The 19,677-nt window shown below is 47.8% G+C and overlaps 1 protein-coding gene across 2 annotated transcripts in view; it reads right to left on the bottom strand.

Moving 5' to 3' along the window:
* OGA (O-GlcNAcase) overlaps positions 1 to 19,677 on the bottom strand; it is a 476,162-nt gene that overhangs the window by 78,399 nt on the left and 378,086 nt on the right. For both annotated transcript variants that reach the window (XM_085606452.1, XM_085606453.1), the window contains one exon: positions 5,727 to 5,886. In XM_085606452.1, the coding sequence (XP_085462578.1) occupies positions 5,727 to 5,886 (160 nt within the window). The remainder of the gene's footprint in view (positions 1 to 5,726; positions 5,887 to 19,677) is intronic.

Below are 19,677 nucleotides of genomic sequence, written 5' to 3'. Positions count from 1 at the left end.
ACACATACCTCCGGATGTAAATGTGTTGCAGTGTAGCCTTTTCCCTCTGCACTTGGGCCACTACTAATCTAGTCTCACTGTGTTTAAAAGTTTAAGTGTACTTTAAGACATTGTGTAACATGTATGTAGGATACAATTTCAAGAAAATATAAGGAAATCTTCCTCCTTTGGAATAGCTTTTTACCCCATACTTGACAGCTATCCCTTGTATGACTGTTGTACAAAGATGTTCTATCAAGCGGACATGCCTTGACTAGATATTGTTCTTCGGTATCGGAGTCCATTATGTAATGTGTCCCATGCATGGTCTCCTGATCTGTTTGGGCTTTTCAAACTGTAAATCGGGATACTGAGGAGTTACAGATGAGGAATAAGGTGCAGCATCCTCTAAAACCTGTTTTTCGTTAAAGTCAGGCTACAACAATTTATCTTTTTTGTTCAATTTTAACTATGGTGCAGTTGCTTTAAAGCAGCCAATTTTCTTTTAACTTAGTTCTGTGGTTGCAATTATTGCTTATGTAGTGGTGTCACTTTTGCTATATTATGTCTTGTATCATGTTCAGCAACCATTCTCTTTTGCCTAGAATCTGGTGACTCCTCTATCCAAGTTGATGGTAGTTTACTCTTTATTTTTCTCTAAGTTCCAAGAATCACATGGCAGCAATGCATCTTTTTAAATCCAAGTGGTTTCCAGAGGCATAAAAGGCATCTATGGCTGTTGTCGGGGCTGATCTTGCTTTCAAGGCCAAGCTGCCTTTCATCTCAAGAATCCTTTTGGAGTTGACATTCCATTCCTAAGTAGAAGATAATGAATTGTGGCTGATCTTCTAGATATAAACTTTGGCTTGTGAGGCCTGTGAGAAAGTGGCTCTGTATATACTGTTCCCAAAATAGGTACAGGGTGTACAGAGTCCACAGTCCCCAGATGCTAAATTAGATATAACCTTACCCTCTAAAGTAGTAGCTTGGTCGAGCAGCAAGGCAGTATCAGAGGGCAGTGTAAAGCATTTGTTGCACACACTCAGCCAGCATATGGTCTCTCACACACACTCAATAACTGAACTCTAGGCCAATGGTTTATATATAAAAAAATATATGCTTGTTTTATTTTAGAACCAACAATAGGTATTAAATTATACTGTCTCAGAATGAGATGCTTTATATAAATACTTTTGCAATATGCAATTGACTTTTGTAGAAAGTTACAAGTGGTTGCAATAGGCAACACAATTCTAAACACAATAATGCATTGAGTTCAATGGAAGTTTCAAGTTATTTGCCACAGATTACTTTTAGGAGGACTTTTGGAATTCCAGGACTGGATCCTAGATTCAGTCCTGGGTCAATACGTGGAATCAAGTGATAAAAGTCGACTTAATTACTGTGATGATTTTTAGACAATATTTTGCTATTTTAAAAGTTGACACTTAGAAAATATTTCATAGAAAACAGTAAATGATTCCCTATGGCAGAAAATTCAAGCTGCAGGTATAGTATGTTCTCGTTACTTTTGTAATCCAGTACTGGGTGCCTAGACTCAGTACTGGGACCTTTATCCAAAACAGGTAAGTAATTACGTTTTCAGATATTATACGATTTTTAAAGAATATTTAAAGTTTGCAGAAATTGACAGAAGAAATTTCACAGAAAAACAGTCAATGATTTCCTATGGGAGAAAATTGAGTTACTGGTAAGTACAGTTGTAAGTATTTTTCAGAGTCAGTGCTGGGCACCAAGATCCAGCACTGGCAGCTCACCTAAGAGCAGGTGAGTATTTTCGTTCGGCTGATTTTTGGTGAATATTTTAAGTTTTGAAAAGTCCACACTTAGAAGAAATTTCAGGAAAAGCCAGTCAATGTTACCCTAAGGAGAAAACCGAGTTATCGGTTTAAAGGCAAGTACTCGACTGGCCGAGTTAAGGTTCTGGGCATAGACTCGGGGGTCTCCCAGGGTCAGGTAGGTACAGCTGGTTCACCCTCAGCAGCACAAGGGCGGCCGGGTGCAGAGAGAGTTAGGCCCAATGTTATCCTATGAGAGGTAGGAGGGCCTTGGTTGGTGGCTGCTGACTAGCAGGCCACGCGGCTGTGGGAGCTGGGCTCCTGGCCACTTACTCAGGGCAAGTGGGGAAGTAGATAGGTGTAGAGGTTGCACTGCCAGGGCCACTCGGGCGGCTGGGTGCAGGGTGCTTTTGATCCTTCGGGCGATCAATTGATTTCAATGGGAAATCTCCGGTTTAGAAAAAGACTGCAAGCTCGGGGACGAAGATTTTTCAGGGGCCACCACCACTTCGAGAGGTAAGTTGGGTAGTTGGAGGATAGGTAGGTACCCCGGGATTGGGCACAGGGGGCCGCGGGGCACCGGGGTGCCTTTTGGTGTCGGGAAATCTTACCCTCTGTTGATCGCGGTTGGGGGGGCACCTGGTTCTGAGGCTGCAGGCTTCTTCAGGAGTGTCGAGGGAGGTCCTTGGGTGCCGGACTCGGGGTCACAGTCGCCGTGTGGTCGTCCTCGTAGCCTTTGTTCACTCCGGCACAGGCCAGGCTTGGCGGGTGCACAGAGTGTGCTGGGTTTGCGGTTCCGGGCTGCTGCCAGGGATTAGAAGCAGTTCTTGAGTAGAGCCTCTACTCATGGGAGTCCCAGGGGTTTAGAATCAAAAGGTAGCCAGGTCCTCCGGGGTTTGTGAGGTTGTTGGCCACAAGAGAAGCCGGGTTGGAGCAGGAGCAGGTTCGAGGGTCGACAGGCCGATAGGGCTGGGGCCAAAGCAGTTGGTGTCTTCCTCTTCTTAGAAGCTGCAGGGCAGGTCTTCTTTCTTCTAGCTCTTCTTTGGATTTTGGAATCTGGGGAAGGAAGGTTCAGGGTGCCCCTAAATACTAGATTTAGGGGTGTTACAGGTAGGTGAAGGGCAGGGACCAATGGGTCCCTGTGCTGGGGTGGGTACACCCCCTATCCTGCCTCTCTCCTGTGGGAGGGGGGCAGTAGCCTAGTCCTGATTGAGCAGGGCTTCCCATCTTCAAGATGGCGAGAGCCCGGAGATGTGCTTCACCTCGCCTCCCCCACCTGAGGGGTGGGGTTGGCAGGCTGGCACATCCCCTGTCCTTATTTGGGGTTTCTGGCCAAGCTTCCCGCCAGAGTGGGGGGTGGCAGTGGCCTGGGGAAGCTCACAGAGGCGGCATGCCTTTGAAGCTTCCCCCTGCCCATCCTGGGGGAGGAGATTTAGCACCTCGCCCAGGATGTGCATTGTTGCAGACCCAGGAGAGCAGGGGCTCTCCTACCCAGGGGTCCAGCAACATGTCTGCTGTGTGGCAGCCTAGGCAGCCTCAGAGCAGACGTGGATTGTAGGTTAGGTTTCAGGGGGCATCTCTAAGATGCCCTCTAGGGTGCTTGGTACATTAAATCCCACACTGACATCAGTGTGGGTTTAATGTGCTGAGAAGTTTGATACCAAACTTCTCAGCCTTCAGTGTTGCCATTATGGTGCTGTGGAGTTCGTGTTTGACGAGCTCCCAGCACCATATACTCTTAAATGGCAGCACTGCACTTACAGTGCCCAGGAATGGACCTGGGTACTGTAGGGGCACAGGGCTCCTGCTCCTGTGCCCACACCATTGGCATAGGGCACCCAGCTAGAGGGGTGGATGTATGCCATGGCAGTGTAGGTGGTGGGCATGGCACACAGGGATGTGTGCCATGTCGACTTTTTGTTTTGTCTTGTACCCAGACACTCAGCCTGCAAGGGCAGTGTGTGTGTTAGGGTACAGGGCCTCTAAGGGTGGCACAGTTAGTGCTGCAGCCCTTAGAGGCCTTCCCTGGTCACAAGGCCCTGGGTACCTAGGGTACCATTTACCAGGGGCTGAAATGTGGCCAGGGTTTGCCAATTTGGGTTTTGTGTTTTAGGGAAGGAACAAAGGCCCTGGGCACCTGATTGGCAGGAGTCCAGGGCACACTCAAAGTACATTCAGCAATTAAGCAAAAAGTGGGGCATACCATGCAAGAAAGATGGCACTTTCTCACAAGGCCTATTAGGCATTCTGAGTCTACCTTTTGGTCACAGTTGTCTGGTACCTTGGAGTTAATACTCCAGGAACGCAATCCTCTTTTCTAGATAGCATTTCTCCCTTTTTGTGTCTGCCTTCGAGTCTCTGTAATTCAACTAGAGGATTAACCTGGAGCTTTCTTTTGTCATGTCTACAGGATCAGGCCATCCCTATTCTAAATAGGGTCGATCTTTATCCCTTTCTTCTAAATACGTTATGCTGGAAGGGCTATGTTGTTTTCCCATTTCAGTATTAGATTCAAATTTCTCATACATCATATGGCTACTTCACTTGTAACTGACCTCTCCATAACAGCTTAGAGAACCCACCAATGATCTAGACACTTATTTTCCCATTTCTGATATGCCAAATAACTGGCTTTGTTGTGGTCTTGAAGAAGGCACCAACTATTTATATGATGCTGATCATACTGTGCCAACTCCAAAAGGTGATTGGGGCACATGCAAAATGGTGTATTTTCCTTAACAGACTTTTATTCTATTGTAATCTTAACATACTGTGGTGGTAGTTTAACAATACATCAAGAACTGTGCCAACTGATGCATCCGTCTGGTCGTGCTCTTCTGTTTTGTACATTGACACCTTGAAAGTAGGTATGATTTATGACATGTAAAAGGCAATAAAAATGTATTTACAAAAATAAAAATCAAGAACTGTATATACTTTTAGCAGCAAATGCGCTCCATCAGGAAAAGCTTACACCCAAGTTCTCTTCCCCCTGTCGTGACATACCTTCATACAGAACTAGACTACAGCTCTGAACACAAGGACACAAATACACAATCAGGGATTGAGTCAGTGCATTAATGCATTGTAGATTATGGAGACAATGAGTACAAGCGCCGGGATGCCTCAGGGTAGCTGTGCGCTATACAAATACTTCACATTCAAAGAAGGATAATGTTAATTACCCAGTAAGCCTCTGTTCTTGGCATGTAGAACGATTTGCACGCGTCGGTCTTCTTCTCTGTGCTCTGGAGACAAGCAAAGGTTACACACCTGGTGTGAGTCTGTGCATGGCTACTTGGCATGTCACAGAGGACAGAATTTGAACGGAGTCCGTTCCATCGATGAAGAGTTGAACCAATGCGGTTAGGCCCAAAGGCCACCCACAAAAATTTTCGATCGAAATTGGAGTTTTCGTTGACCGAATCAAAATGCTGAGAAATGGGAAACACGCACGAAACACTACCGTCGAGGGTAGTGGATTGCGCACCGAGGGGAACCTAAAGGACGGTTTCGAACCAGAGTGCAGCAATACACGATCAAACTCGATGGTGGAAAAAAACAATCTAACAATGGAGTCGATACCCATGCGCACTATCACCGAAAGGAGGAGTCACTTTACCTCGTGCCTGGAAATACTTTTTAGAAGAAAAACAGCTTGCAAACATCCGAACCCAACACTAGATGGCAGGAGTATACAAAGCATGTGTATCTACAGCACACATGCCTCGAACAAATACGTTTCTATATTCCAAACCCACCACTAAGACAGGAGTGTGTATAGCATTTGTTATACAACAAAAGGATTACAAAAAAATAAGGTTGTTAAGTAGGATAAAGTTCAAAATAACATACATGCAATCAAGTTACATATTGGTTTTCTACTATAACTGCTTGTTCACAATAAAGAAATGCATCAAAATTATTACCCTGCTTTAGGAAACTTACCATTGGCTTTAAGAGATGAAAGGAGACATGCCATCATTCCTTTGGCTACACTTGGATCTGTAACTTTTTTGTGAATATCCACTTTGATTAATGATGGAAAGTTGGCTAGAAAAGAATCTGGCAACACTTCTTGTTCTTCATGGAAACTCAGCATTATTTTCTAAACAAGAAATAACATACAACTAAGTAAAATACACACATTACATACATGTTTTGCATTACATTTATGTGTTAATTTATAATTGTATTCTGGTATGTGATGAAGCTTTTACACCCTTACAAGCGGACACAAAAGCATGCAAAGACATCACTAGGATGCAATTGGAAACCACAGATGTTTTACATTTATTATTTGGGTCTGTGTTTTAGCATTTCATGTCAATCTAAAAAATATGCAAAATGGATAGTCAAGCTGAAGATAAGCTAGTATACGGAATACGGTGGACAGGTGAAACCCCAAAAAATGCAAGCCAAACTTGGTAAATTGCAATAACGTCATGGTTTAATACTACTAAAGGTACCTACAACAGTTTAATTACATTAACTACAAAAGGCAGTTTCCATAGGATGACCTCAAGCAAGCAGTGTCAGATGCGTATTAAAGCCCTGGAACTGTGTGCCTAGGTACAAGCTGAAGTAGATGCGTGTAGCATTTGACTGTTAAAAGATGGATGGAGTAAATAGAATTACGGACAGATTAGGGGTGAATAAGAGTCCTAAGGGGTCAAAATAGTAAGCTGGTAGAGCACGCAGGGCAGAATAGATGGTAGTAGAATACTAGCTTGCTGGACGTATGGCAGCAGGGTGTGCAAGGCCAGAGGGTATGGCGAGGACAGGTGCAGACAGGCTTGCCTTGCGCGTGTCTGTGTGCGCGTGTCTGTGTACCTAGTCTTAGAAGACAGTACAAGGGAAAGTAATATCAAATTAGAACAATAATGAGAAAGTCTACTGAGTCAAGTAGGAGCCAGGCATCACCTGATTCAGTCTGCATCTTCACTCCCTGCCACTGCTGAAAGAGAATAATCCTCTTATTCCTACACTTATATCAATGTTAAACATTAACTTAACACACCAGTACTCTCAAAATGGTGGAAGAGTGACAATTGTTAAACAAAAACGCAGCCACATCACAGCGTTAACATAAAGCCTGAATAATAAATACCCCAACACTGACAAAAAACAGTGGGTAGGAAAACAGATCAAAAGATTGCGGTCGGCCGGAGGGAGCAATATTAGGAGCTGCTCCTTGTGGGTGAAAGCAATGCTGGCTCCCACTGTATACACCCCTCCCCTTGTAAGAGCCCTGTGGGAAGTGCACCCTGTGGGGGCCCTGGGGCCGTCGGACCAAGGAGGGGGTCACACATGCCCCCCACCCTTTAAAGAGTGGCCCTGGAGAATGGGATCATCAGGACCTAACAAGGCTCTGGAAGGGGTGGGGGGCATGTGGCATCCTTCCCCTTTATCTAAATAAGCGTCCCCAGTGGATGGTGTCACCAGGGCCAATAACAGCTCAAGGAGGGGGATGCGCGGTCCACCTCGCCCTTAAAAAAAAAAAATACATGGCCCTGGGTGACAGATTCACCTGAGCCATTTTTTGGATACAAGTATGGTCCTGAGGGATGAGGTCCCCAGGCCTGAGTATGGTTGGCTGCATGTGGGGGATTGGCTGCATGTGGCGGATTGGCTGCAGGGCAGGCTCTGCAGCCAACCCCCAGATGCATTTACATATGGTAATTTAACATTACGTTAAAAGAACCTAGAAATTCACTGAAAAAAATCAAAGGTTTAAAGTAACGTTATAGTTATGTGAATTTGTCAGTGACATTAACGTTCTAATCTAAAAAAAAAAACTAAAAAAAACACAAGTTCACCAATTCTATTTAGCAGAACTAACTATAACTTGCACCTCCCGCCACACACTGCTTATGACCTAACATACAATATCATTCATGACATGTTCTATGACATCATTTATTACATTACTGATGACCTATCAAATGACGTCATTGATATCACTGATGAGACAATCCAAACTTGTTTTTCTACACATTGCTCTTTAAACAGGTATACCATTAGAGATATGAAAGTGCAAAAAAGCTCAGAATATTATGAAGCTTCTTTACTGCTATCATACATACACCACGCTTAGGTAAAGCAATCTTGTGTTATTTCTAACATTGACCCTATACCATACACTTCAGGGGTTGCGAGTTCATGTTGACTATGAACCACAGATGAAAGGGTAACCTATCCTGCACACAGTGTTCAATCTGTATACAACTGTTCAGAGAAAACCAAGTTCAAGTCCTGTTAAATAACTAATGCCCTACTAAGGACACTATTTACCTGTATCAAAACCCTTACAGTCACTGAATCTACATTGAGAAATGAAGAGGATACGAGTAGAAAAGGTAGTACTATGTTTACTCTATGGAGAGAGTTTACTCTGTACCACACGGTTAGCAGACTGTGAAACTCTAATGAGAAATACACCACAGAGTAATAAAAAGTATCTACTAAGCACAGTGTACACTATGCAAAACATGTCCAAAGAGCAACTATTTACTCAAAATAACCTAGGTCTGAAGGTGTCAAAGATCATACTTCCTGCAGCCTTCATACTGCGGTGAAAACCTTACAGATAACTCATGTTCTGAAGCAAAACAAGCACATATACATAAGTTAGTATCTGGTGCACACAGTCATCTATGTTAAGTAGGAACTATCATGATGAGACAATTCTGTCTAATAACTCATGGTTGCTTACAATACTTAGTATGCAGTACGTAAAAACTTTGCCCTGTGTGGAAGATGTTGTCACCTGCACCCAGAGTTACTCTACAATACAAAGATTTAGAACGTGTTCAATAAGTCTACACACCTATGATGCATTAGGAGCACATGTGTTTTGTAAACACTTACACCCATTAGCTGGACACAGGCTGTACAAAATTAGCAAGAAACTTAATATTGTAGCTGCCAGCCACTATGTATACTATAAAAAAAAAACTATCCCACTCATCGGATGATATTATCAGTCATGTCATATGAGAGGTCATGAGCAGTGCATGGCAGGGGCTCTGCTAACTAACGAACAAGTTACTTACTTTCGGTAACGATATAGCTGTAAGTTCTAGATTCCTCGCCTTAGAATAGATACCCCTTAGTATTACCCCCGGGGGTCAGTCTGGATCCGGAGAATATTTTTTTGTAGCAGTACCTTTGTGCGTCGGTAGGTGGCGACTCCGCGTTCGTCGGCGTTGTGATCGCCGGGATGATGTCATGTTATCTGCTTAGACGCCGCTACTGCGCACGGACGTCAGTTCCTTTACACGACATTCCAATTGATCGACCACCCGGAATGGTTTTGTGCGATCCAGATAAAAAGTACATGTTTTGGATCCAGACAGTGGAGTATCTCTTCCTCCTTGGAAGGGTACGGGGTGGGAAGAAGGTGGGCAAAGTGATGGTCTGTCCTAAGAGAAAGGAAGTAACCACTTTGGGAAGAAAAGAAGGACGAGTTCAAAGGACAACTTTGTTCGGATGAACAGCAAGGAAAGGAGGTTTAGAAGAAAGAGCCTGAAGCACACTCACCCTGCAAGCAGAGGTGATGGCAACCAGAAAAGCAGTCTGAGAGTCAAGTGTCTGAGAGGAAAATTATGAAATGGCTCAAAAGGAGCACACATAAGGTATGATGGAACCAGATTCAAGTACCACTGGGGCATTAAGAAAGTAATAGGGAGGAAGAGGTGAGTAATCCCCCTGAAAAAATCTATTTACAATAGGGGGCTTGAAAAGAGAAGGCTGATCAAGAAGCTTAAGAAAGGCCCAAATGGCCGAAAGATAGCCTTTGAGGGTGCCCAGAGCAAAGGCCTGCTGGGCCAAAGAAAGAATGCAGGGGAGAACCTCTGATAGAGGGGCAGAAAGGGGATCCACAGCCTTTACCGTGCACCATGTCACAAATTTGTTCCATCTACAGGCGTATAACGTTTTAGTGGAGAGACGCCTGGCTGCCAAGATTACATTACAGACTTTGGGAGGAAGGTAGAAAGCGGTCAACTGTCGCCGCTCATTCTCCACGTAAGCAGGTGGAGGCTGGACAGGTTTGGGTGGAGGACCGTCCCCTGCTGCTGCGACTCAAGATCCTCCCAAAGAGGCAGTCTGATCAGAGGATCGATGGTCATGTGCAATAGCTCGAGATACCAGACTCTTCGTGCCCAATCCAGAGATGTTCAGAGAACCTGCCAGGTGCTGAACCACCAGGGACATGCCCTGGTGTTCCAGCCATGTCCAAAGGCAAAAGCCTCTTGACATGGGGTCCACAACCCCACCTGCCCTGTTTGTTGCAGTACCACATGGCAGCTGTGTTGTCTGTGAACACCTGCACTACTCTTGCCCGAACAGAGGGAAGGAATGCATTTAGTGCAAGACGAACAGAGGGAAGGAATGCATTTAGTGCAAGACGAATCGCCCGGCGCTCCAGAAGGTTAATGTGGAGCCCGGACTCCGCCGGAGACCAGAGGCCTCTGATCTCCGCCTCCCCCATGTGGCCACCCCACCCCAGAAGGTATGCATCTGTCACCACTGTGAACTCTAGTTGGGGAAGGGAGAGGGAACTGCTATTGACCCAATCCTGGTTCGTTGGCCACCACTGCAACTGGTGTGCAGTGCCCTCCGAGATCTGGATGCAATCGGAAAGATTTCCCTGATGCTGTGCCTACTGGTCCCACTTCAGGTCCTACTGCAGAGCCTGCATATGCCACCTGACATGAGCCAGCAGCAGGATGCAGGAGGCCCAGCAGCCTCAGGATTATTCTGACCGAGGCTGAAAGATCGGAATCATAGCCCGAATATCCCGGATACACTGTTCGGGAGGATAAGCCCGAAACTGCGCTGTATTACAAACCGCCCTGATGAAAAGGAGCTTCAGAAAGGGAATCCGGTGTGACTTCGGCAAGTTGATAGCGAACCCCAGCGAATGCAGGAGGTCCGCCGTAGTCTGGAGATGGGAGACAACAGCCTGGGGCGAACTAGTCTTCAGCAGCCAGTCGTCGAGATAGGAGAATACTGGAATCCCTGATCTGCGCAGATGATCTGTAACCACCACCATCACCATCGTGAGCACCCGAGGGGTGCTGGTAAGGCCAAAGGGGAGCACGGTAAACTGAAAATGCTCGTGGCCTACCGTGAACCATAGGCAACGCCGGTGGGCAGGCTGGACGAGGATGTGAAAAGAGGCGGCCTGCAAGTCCAACGCTACCATCCAGTCTCCAGGGTCGAGGGCACACACGACCTGCGCTAATGTCAACATTTTTAACTTCTTCCGGAGGAAGCGGTTGAAGTCCCTGAGATCCGAGACAGGACGCAGGCCTGTGTGCTTTTTGGGTACCAGGAAGCTGTGGGAATAACAACCACAACCTACTTCTGGCACAGGGACTCGCTCGATAGCTCCCTTGGTCAAGAGAGCCGAAACTTCCTGACAGAGAAGGGCCAAATGGTCCTCCGACATGCGACGGATAGTCACGAAGGGGAGGGAGTAGCACCTTCAGACCATCTGCAAAACCCACTTGTCCGACGTGATGTTGTGCCAGTGGAGAAGGTGATGGTGAATCCTGCCGCCCACTGGCAACTGGTGGCCCCGAAGAGTCAGACTAGGAAGGTTTGGGGGCGCTGGTGGACTGACCCACCCACTGACCCCCAGACCCACAATGCTGGGTCCCACGTCCCTGGCCGCGCACCGGCTGGGCAGCTTGCGCATGCCTGTGGCTCTGGGTGGAACGTGGTGGGGCACCCCTTCCGTAGCAACGAAAGGGGCGAAAAGCAGAATGCGCAGGTTGAGAGTTGGTAGCGATCAAAGGGCATGTCCAAAAGAGTCGCTTGGACATTGCCCGAAAAGCCAGTGGACTTCAGCCAGGCGTAGAGTCTGAGCTACTGACATTGACATCGTCCTGCCTAGCGAGTCGGCGGTGTCCAGCCCACATCGTATGGCGAACTTTGCTGCATCTCTACCCTCAGTAACTGCACGGGAGAGAACGGCCCGGGGCTCCTCCGCGCACTGTGGCAGCACCTGTGCAACTGTGTCCCACAGAGAGTGGGTGCAACGCATAAGAGACATGCGGTGTTCACCGACAGCAGTCCTAAGCTGGCGGAAGAAAACATCTTCACAGGATGATCCAGCTTCTTGGATTCCATATCTGGGGGATTAGTAGGGAACGAGTCTTTGGAAGTCGAGGATTGGAACACCAAGCTCTCGGGGGTAGGGTGTTGGGAGAGCAAAATGGGGTCACCCGGGGGCGTTGGGCAATCATCCTATCCACAGGGGCCCCTGTGCTGGGCTTGGACCAAGTGCCCAGAAGGCAGTCCGTGAGGGTCTCATTGAACGGCAGCAAAGGCTCTGATGAGGCCGCTGCCGGTTGAAGCACCTCTGTCAGGAGGCTGGTCCTGACCGCCACGGTAGGAAGGTAAAGGTTTAAGGCCTCAGCAGCCCTATGCAACAACACAGCGTAGATACTCCTTCCTCCGTAGCCACAGTAGGGGGAGAAAGCATGCTGAGGTCTGGGGGAGGTTTGCAGACCACTTGCCTCATCCAACTCCTCTCTCCAGTCCGGTTCATCTAACTGGTCTGCCAAAGGGTCAACAGACCCCTCCCCACCCTCCTCTGGTTGCCACTCAGGGGTATAAGGAACACCAGGGTAGAACAGTGATACAAAAGTACCGGTCGGCGCCAGTACTGGCGTCGGTCCATGGCGGTCCGGCTCCGTGTCAAAGTTGAGGAGGAGGCCAGGGACGACGGCGGTAGGGGACACAACCGGCATCAGAGGGGCAGAGGTGTCGTCAATGGATTCAGCGCCGGAGGAGGCGTCGGAAGGTTGACTGGTGCCGATCCAGATCCAGGCCTGGATTTTTGCGGCGCCGGGGTCCGAAGCCGCAGGCATCGAAGGCCTAGAACACCCAGCAAAGTCTGCGGGGCCTGAAGGCGCGCCGGCGGAGTCGGGCTGCCCAAAGATGGGTTGGAGGGCGTCGTAAAAACTCCAAAGTTGGGCAGGGGTCGTTCTGGCTCCCAGGAAGGGAGGGAAGCTCGGAGCCAACCCAGTAATAATAATAATAATAATACTGGATTTTATACAGCGCGAACAGCTACCTCGCGAGGAGGTGTCCCGGCGCTAGTAGATCACTGATAACCTTAGGCATAAAAATAGGCGAGCTAGCGTGGCTGGGAGAAGAGCCAGGTCTTTAGCAATTTCCTAAAGCAGGGTTCGGAGGGGGCCTGTTGGATAACTTGTGGCAGGGAGTTCCACAAAGCGGAGACGTTGCCTGAAAAGGTCCGACCGCCTAGCCGGGCCTTTTTTGCCCGCGGGATGACCAGTTGGACATTGTCATTGGATCGTAGTGCACGGCTTTGAAAGTATCTAGGAAGGCGGTTTTTCAGGTATTGTGGGCAGGAGCCATACAGAGATCTGAACGCAAGCGTCAAAGCTTTGAATTTTATCCTGTTGGCTACTGGTAGCCAATGCAGGGTTCGAAGATGCGGAGAGACTGACTGCTTGAAAGGAATTTGCAGTAACAGTCTCGCAGCCGCATTTTGAACTACCTGAAGCCTGTGAGTCAAGTATTTTGGGAGGCCCAGGTATAAACCATTGGCATAGTCCAGCCGTGAGGTGACAGTCGCATGGACAACCATTTTTCTACAACTCTCCGGTAATAGCCTTAGGATTTTTCGGAGGTTTCTCAGCTTGCTAAGACAGCACCCGGCCACTTGTTGGACATGGGATGAAAAGAACATGTTATCATCCCATCTCACTCCGAGATTTTTTGCCGAGTGACTTGGTGAGGGGGGCGGGCCCATCTCCGTGGGCCACCAGAGTTCAGGGGCGGGGGGGGGGGGGACCCTTGCTGAAGAAGATGACTTCAGTTTTATTGGCATTCAGTTTTAATTTATTGGTGTTCATCCAGTGTGCTATATCCTGGAGACAGCCTTTGAAATTTGAAAAAGAATCATGCGTCATCTCCGAGTATGGAAATACCAACTGGGTGTCGTCGGCATATGAAATTGCCTTGACACCCCATTTGGCAATTAACGTGAAAAGAGGAGCCAGGTAGATGTTGAACAGAAGGGGGCTGAGGGCCGATCCCTGCGGGACTCCACATCCAAGAATTTTGGGTGTGGAAGAGAACGTCCCAAGCGCTACCTTCTGCGTTCTAAGTGATAGGTAGGAGTTTATCCACCCTAGTGCTCTGTCCTGAATGCCTATCTCTGCGAGCCGGCTGAGTAGGCTGGCGTGGTCCACCGTGTCGAAGGCGGCCGACAGATCCAGGAGTACCAGCATTGCTGAGTCTCCTGCATCCATCGACCACCTCACTGACTCGGCTACCTCTATGAGCGCTGTTTCTGTGCTGAAACCGGGACGGAAACCCGATTGAGTTTCATGTAGGATGTTATTGGTTTCCACAAATTTACTCAATTGTCGCTGTATAATTTTTTCCAGCATTTTTCCCGGGGCAGCAAGTAGGGATATTGGGCGGAGATTCGTAAGGTCGTCTGGGTCCCCATTGGGTTTCTTCTTTAGGGGTAGAAGAGTAGCATGCTTCCAGACGTCAGGGAAAATGCCCGAAGCAATGGAAGAATTCCAAATACATTGAAGTATCGGGGCTACCGAGTCTGCAATGGCACTCCATAGTTAAGCTGGGCAAGGGTCGTCAGGGGAGCCAGATTTGCATCGGCTAAGTTCTTGCCTTACCTCATTCAGTGGAATATGCATGAACTGGGTAAAAGTCTCTTCTAGCTCGCCTTTATTCGTTATGTCCGGCTTCACTGTTTTTGTTATTGGACCAAAAGAGTCGTAGACTTTTAATTTTATGATCAAAATACTCAGAAATTTGCTCACAAAGCGTAGCTGTGGGTACAACCTCTCTTTCAATGCATTTTGGCTTAAAAAACGACTGTACCACTTTAAAAACTTGTTTGCTGGACTGATCTGCCTGAGAAATTGAGTCCGCATAAAAGCGCTTTTTGCTTTTCCTAATAGCTTTCCGGAAATGTTTAGAAGCTTCCTTATACCTAGCTTTTTCTTCCGGACCGTAGTTTACTCTCCAGAGTCTCTCCAGTTTTTTTACAGACCGCTTTCTCATTCCTAAGTTCCTGCGAGAACCAGGGAGCTGAGGGAGAGTCTCTTTTAGATAGGGCCCGGGAGGCTGGAGCAATGGAGGAAACCATCTTTCCAATCCATTCATTGAGAAGTGTAGCATCCGTATTGGTATTATTTGTCAGGGAAGGGATGGTTTGCGCCAGGACCGGGCACATAGTATCAGGGGTCAGTTTTTTCCATTGCCTCTTCAGGAAGTACCGTTTACTCGAGACAGGGGTATAATTCGCAATATTCAGTGTGAATGGGACGAGTGCATGATCTGACCATGTCAGAGGCAGAGGTGTCTCAGACTGCACATTCTTGATGTTAGAAAAAATGAGATCAATAGTGTGGCCCCCTGTGTGAGTAGGGCCCTCATTGATCAGTCTGAGACTGGCCGTATTTAACGTGGATCTGAGCAGCTCTGCCATGGCACAGTCGGGTTTATCCATGTGGATATTGAAGTCGCCTACCACAATAAAAAGGGGGTGGAGGAGCGAACTCTGGACAATCGTGTCCAGTAGAGTAGTAAGGTAGGGGTCTGTACCAACCGGGGGGCGATAAAACACTAGTCCTGCTAGTGACAACTGAGGGCTCACTTGAAAGCAAAAGTGGAGGCCATCAATACCTTGAATAGCAGTGGGGGCAGAGGATGTCAAAATTAAATGCTCTTTAAAAATAATGGCTACACCACCGCCTCTTTTTGTCCCAGGGCGGTTGGCGAGGCATATTTTAAATCCCAAAGGGACTGCAAGTGCAATGGAGGTCAAGTTGTCCTCCTTGATCCAAGTTTCAGTTAAAAACAATATATCCCATTCCTGCTCTTCAAGTAAAAGCCAGACATCGTCTGCGTGTTTGGCTAAGGATCTGCAGTTAAGAAGGCCCGCCCTGAGGTTTGTTTGAAATAGGGATTTGGGCTTAGGGGATATCACAGAGGCATCGCTGCCAATAGCTATCCCACAGTTGTTACAGATCTGAGGGAGTTCGAGGGTCACAGGGTCAATACAATGGGGGCAGCACTTGGATGGGGGATCGAGCGCCTTTAGGTCTTCACCTGACCACGCTATCCTTCCACCTTGTTCTTCGCTACCGGCAGCATATCTGGCCCCGGCCGCGATCTGGTCGCGGACGGGCGCAGACGGGCTTGCCTTAGGCGCGCCTTTGGCGCGCAAACGGCGCGCCCGCTGCGCACGTCCGCTGCGCATTCTGGAAATGCATATTTAAATAGTGGGCCGTTTAGGGCGGGAAGGGGGCGTGGCCAAAAGTGGGCGTGGCCAGCGGCGAATGGAGCCGGTCGAGGGTGTCACGTGACAGCGCTAGGTCCGCTGCACGTCACCTTAAAGTGCCAGAGTGCGAGTTAATTAAACACAGAGTACAAGGTTTAAAAGCACACAGTACAGGGTTTAAAAAACACAGTATAAGACACCAATTTTAAAATATCAAGTATGCTGAGCGAGCAGAGCTGAAGGACGACGACCTTCCGCATCCCTCGTCGGCCGACACAGAATGCAAAGAGCGATGGTGCTTCTTCGCCTTCTTTTTGTGCTTCGACTTACCTGAAGACGAAGACTTCAAACAAGAGTGTTGGTGGTGACTCCGCGACCGGTTCCGCGACCTCCCTCTCGACCGGGTGTCTAGCAGCACGGAGCTGACTGCCGGGCCTCCAGAAGCTTTCGGGACCGCTCCTGCACAGACTTCGGATTCATGGCCCGACAGTCGAATCACTAATTCGGGTCATGGTCGCGTTCCAGGCACCACAGGCACACAAGGTGCGGGTCCGTAACTGGCATCACTTTGTGACAGGAGTCACAAGGATTGAAGACGGTCTGCCGATGAGACATCCCTGTGCACCAGGAGTCGAACGACTCGAAAAAGATGTCGACAAAAAGTCAAAAAATGCTGACTAAGGTACCGCTCTCTCAAGATCTGCGCTGGCTGGCGTGGAAAGAACTGACGTCAGTGCGCAGGGGCAGCGTCTAAGTAGATAACGCAACGTCATCCCGGCGATCATGACGATGGACGCAGAATCTACCGATGCGCAAGGGTACTGCTACTAAAAAAGTTCTCTGGATCCAGCCTGACGCCTGGGGGTAATTCTAAGGTAAGAAATTTAGAACTAATGGTCTTTCAGATTGGCAAATTTCGGTTTTATTTTTTAGTTCAAAATGTTAACTGTCACTGACAAATTCACCTAACTATAACGTTACTTTAACCTTAACATTTTTGTAGTATATATATAAATATAAATATGGAAAATGCTACTCACCCAGTATGCATCTGTTCTTGGCATACAGAGCTGTAGAATCTCATGCTTTAGCATAGATCGCCATCTAGTGTTGGCTCCGGATGTTTGCACTTTGTTTTTCTTCGAAGAAGTCTTTCCAGTCACGAGGTAGGTGACTCCTTTCGGTGATAGTGCGCATGGACATCGACTCCATCCTTAGATTGTTTTGCCGTAAAGGGGGATGATGGAGTTAGTAAAAGAGATGTCCATGTATAATGTTGGCCTGGGCGGTAAATTCCGTTCTGCTCGCAGAATTTGTGGACTTGGGCAATTCGCAGACAAGAAACCCACATCGCGAGTGAAAGAAGATGGTCGCCCCAATTGGCGACCGCATTGGCAAGTTTGTGAGATATTTTGCCCCCGAGCACGCAAACAGCGTTCGAGAACAGGGAAACCGCATCGCGAACGGGCGGAACAAACAATTCCGCATCTTCGCGGAGCTCTGCGTGCTCGCGGGATTTACAGTTTCGGTGCTTTGCGTAGCGCGACTATGCAAATTCCGCCCACCCCTAGTATAATGTATCTAAACGAATATGCTACTTACCAGTATGCATCTGTTCTTGGCATGTAGGGCTGCTGACATTCATATCTGTGCATAGATCGCCGCCTAGTGTTGGGTCCGGATGATTGCACATTGTTGTCCTGGAAAAGTCTTCGAAGTATCACGAGATAGGTGGCTCCTCCCCTGGACTACAGTGCGCATGGGCATCCCCTCCATCCTTAGATTGTTTTTCGCCATTGTGGCATAGATGGAGTGTAATACAGTGAATGATGACCATGCTAACTAGTAATTACTGAATGCTACAGCTGCTACAGGCGCCGGGGAGGAGGGTGGGCGATATGAATGTCAGCAGCCCTACATGCCAAGAACAGATGCATACTGGTAAGTAGCATATTCGGTTCGAGGCATGTGGGCTGCTGAATTCATATCTGTGCATAGATTATATAGCAGTCCCTCCATTTAGTGGCGGCTTCCTGTGCCAGCTGCAGCAGTCTGAAAAAAGAGTTTTGAGAACAGCCTGTCCTACAGCTGCCTGCTGTCTTGAGTGTACATCTACACAGTAGTGCTTGGTAAATGTATGTATAGTGGACCATGTGGCTGCTCTACATATCTCCTCTAAAGGAATATTTCCCAGGAAAGCCATGGAGGCCCCTAACTTCCGTGTGGAGTGGGCTCTTGGAGGAATTGTTAGTGTGCGCTTAGCTTTTTCATAGCAAATCTGTATACACTTAACGATCCACCTAGCTATTCCTGCTTTGGAAATGGGGTTGCCTTTGTACTGTGGAGAAAAGGCAACAAACAGTTGTTTTGTTTTCCTGAAATTTTGTGTTCTGTCAATATAGTACAGGAGAGCTCTTTTGATATCAAGTGTGTGGAGCATTCTCTCTGCTACATTCTCAGGATTAGGATAAAACACTGGTAGTTCTATGGATTGGTTCATATGGAACTGCGAAATTACCTTGGGCATAAAAGTAGGGTTGGTGCGTAGTACGACCCTGTTAGCATGAACCTGTATAAATGGCTCTTGAATGGTTAGTGCCTGAAGTTCAATAACTCTTCTTAGGGAAGTAAGGGCAACTAGGAAAGCTACTTTCCATGTTAGAAATTGAATCTCACAAGAGTGTAGAGGTTCAAAAGGTGGTCCCATCAGTCTGGTGAGGACCACATTTAGGTTCCAGACTGGTGAAGGAGGGTGTCTTGGAGGAATCACACGTTTGAGTCCCTCCAAGAAAGCTCTGATGGCAGGCACTTTGAACAGTGAGAGGTTCTGCCTGTTCTGAAGGTAAGCTGCCAGTGCAGTTAAATGTATACGGATGGAATTGTATGCTAGATTGCATCGGTATAAGTGTAATAGATAACAGATAATGTTTTGCGTCGATGCATCCAGCGGATTGATGTCACTATTTTTACAATAAATGACAAATCTTTTCCACTTAGCCGCGTAGCAGGCTCTGGTAGTGGGTCTCCGTGCCTCCTTGATGATATTCATACATTCTGGAGGCAAGTTTAGGTAGCCAAATTCTAAGATCTCAGGAGCCAGATCGCCAGGTTCAGCTGTTGCGGATCTGAGTGCTCAATCTCGCCATGGCTCTGCGTTAAAAGCGTGGGTGTTAGCCGTAGTCGTTGATGCGGTACCACGGAGAGTTCCAGAAACGTGGTGTACCATGGTTGGCGTGCCCACGTTGGAGCAACCAGGATGAGCGTCGAGTGTTGCCTCAGTTTGCGTGCCACCAGCGGTATTAATGGTGCTGGGGGAAAAGCGTACGCAAATCTGCCTGACCAGTTCATCCATATTGCATTGCCCTGCGACTGTGGATGTGTGAACCTGGCGGCAAAGTTTTGGCATTTTGCGTTTTCCCTTGTGGCGAATAGGTCTATCTCTGGATGACCCCACCATTGGAAGTACGGTTGGAGTACTGATGGATGCATCTCCCACTCGTGTATTTGGTGGCTGTGTCTGCTGAGCAGATCCGCCATCTGGTTGTCCTTGCCCGGGAGGTGTTCCGCCATGAGGAAGATGTTCCTCTGAATGGCCCACTT

This window comes from Triturus cristatus, chromosome 1_2, assembly GCF_964204655.1.
Source record: "Triturus cristatus chromosome 1_2, aTriCri1.1, whole genome shotgun sequence".
Taxonomy (NCBI): domain Eukaryota; kingdom Metazoa; phylum Chordata; class Amphibia; order Caudata; family Salamandridae; genus Triturus; species Triturus cristatus.
Note: the sequence above shows the minus strand (reverse complement) of the source record. Positions and strands in the feature narration are given on the sequence as shown.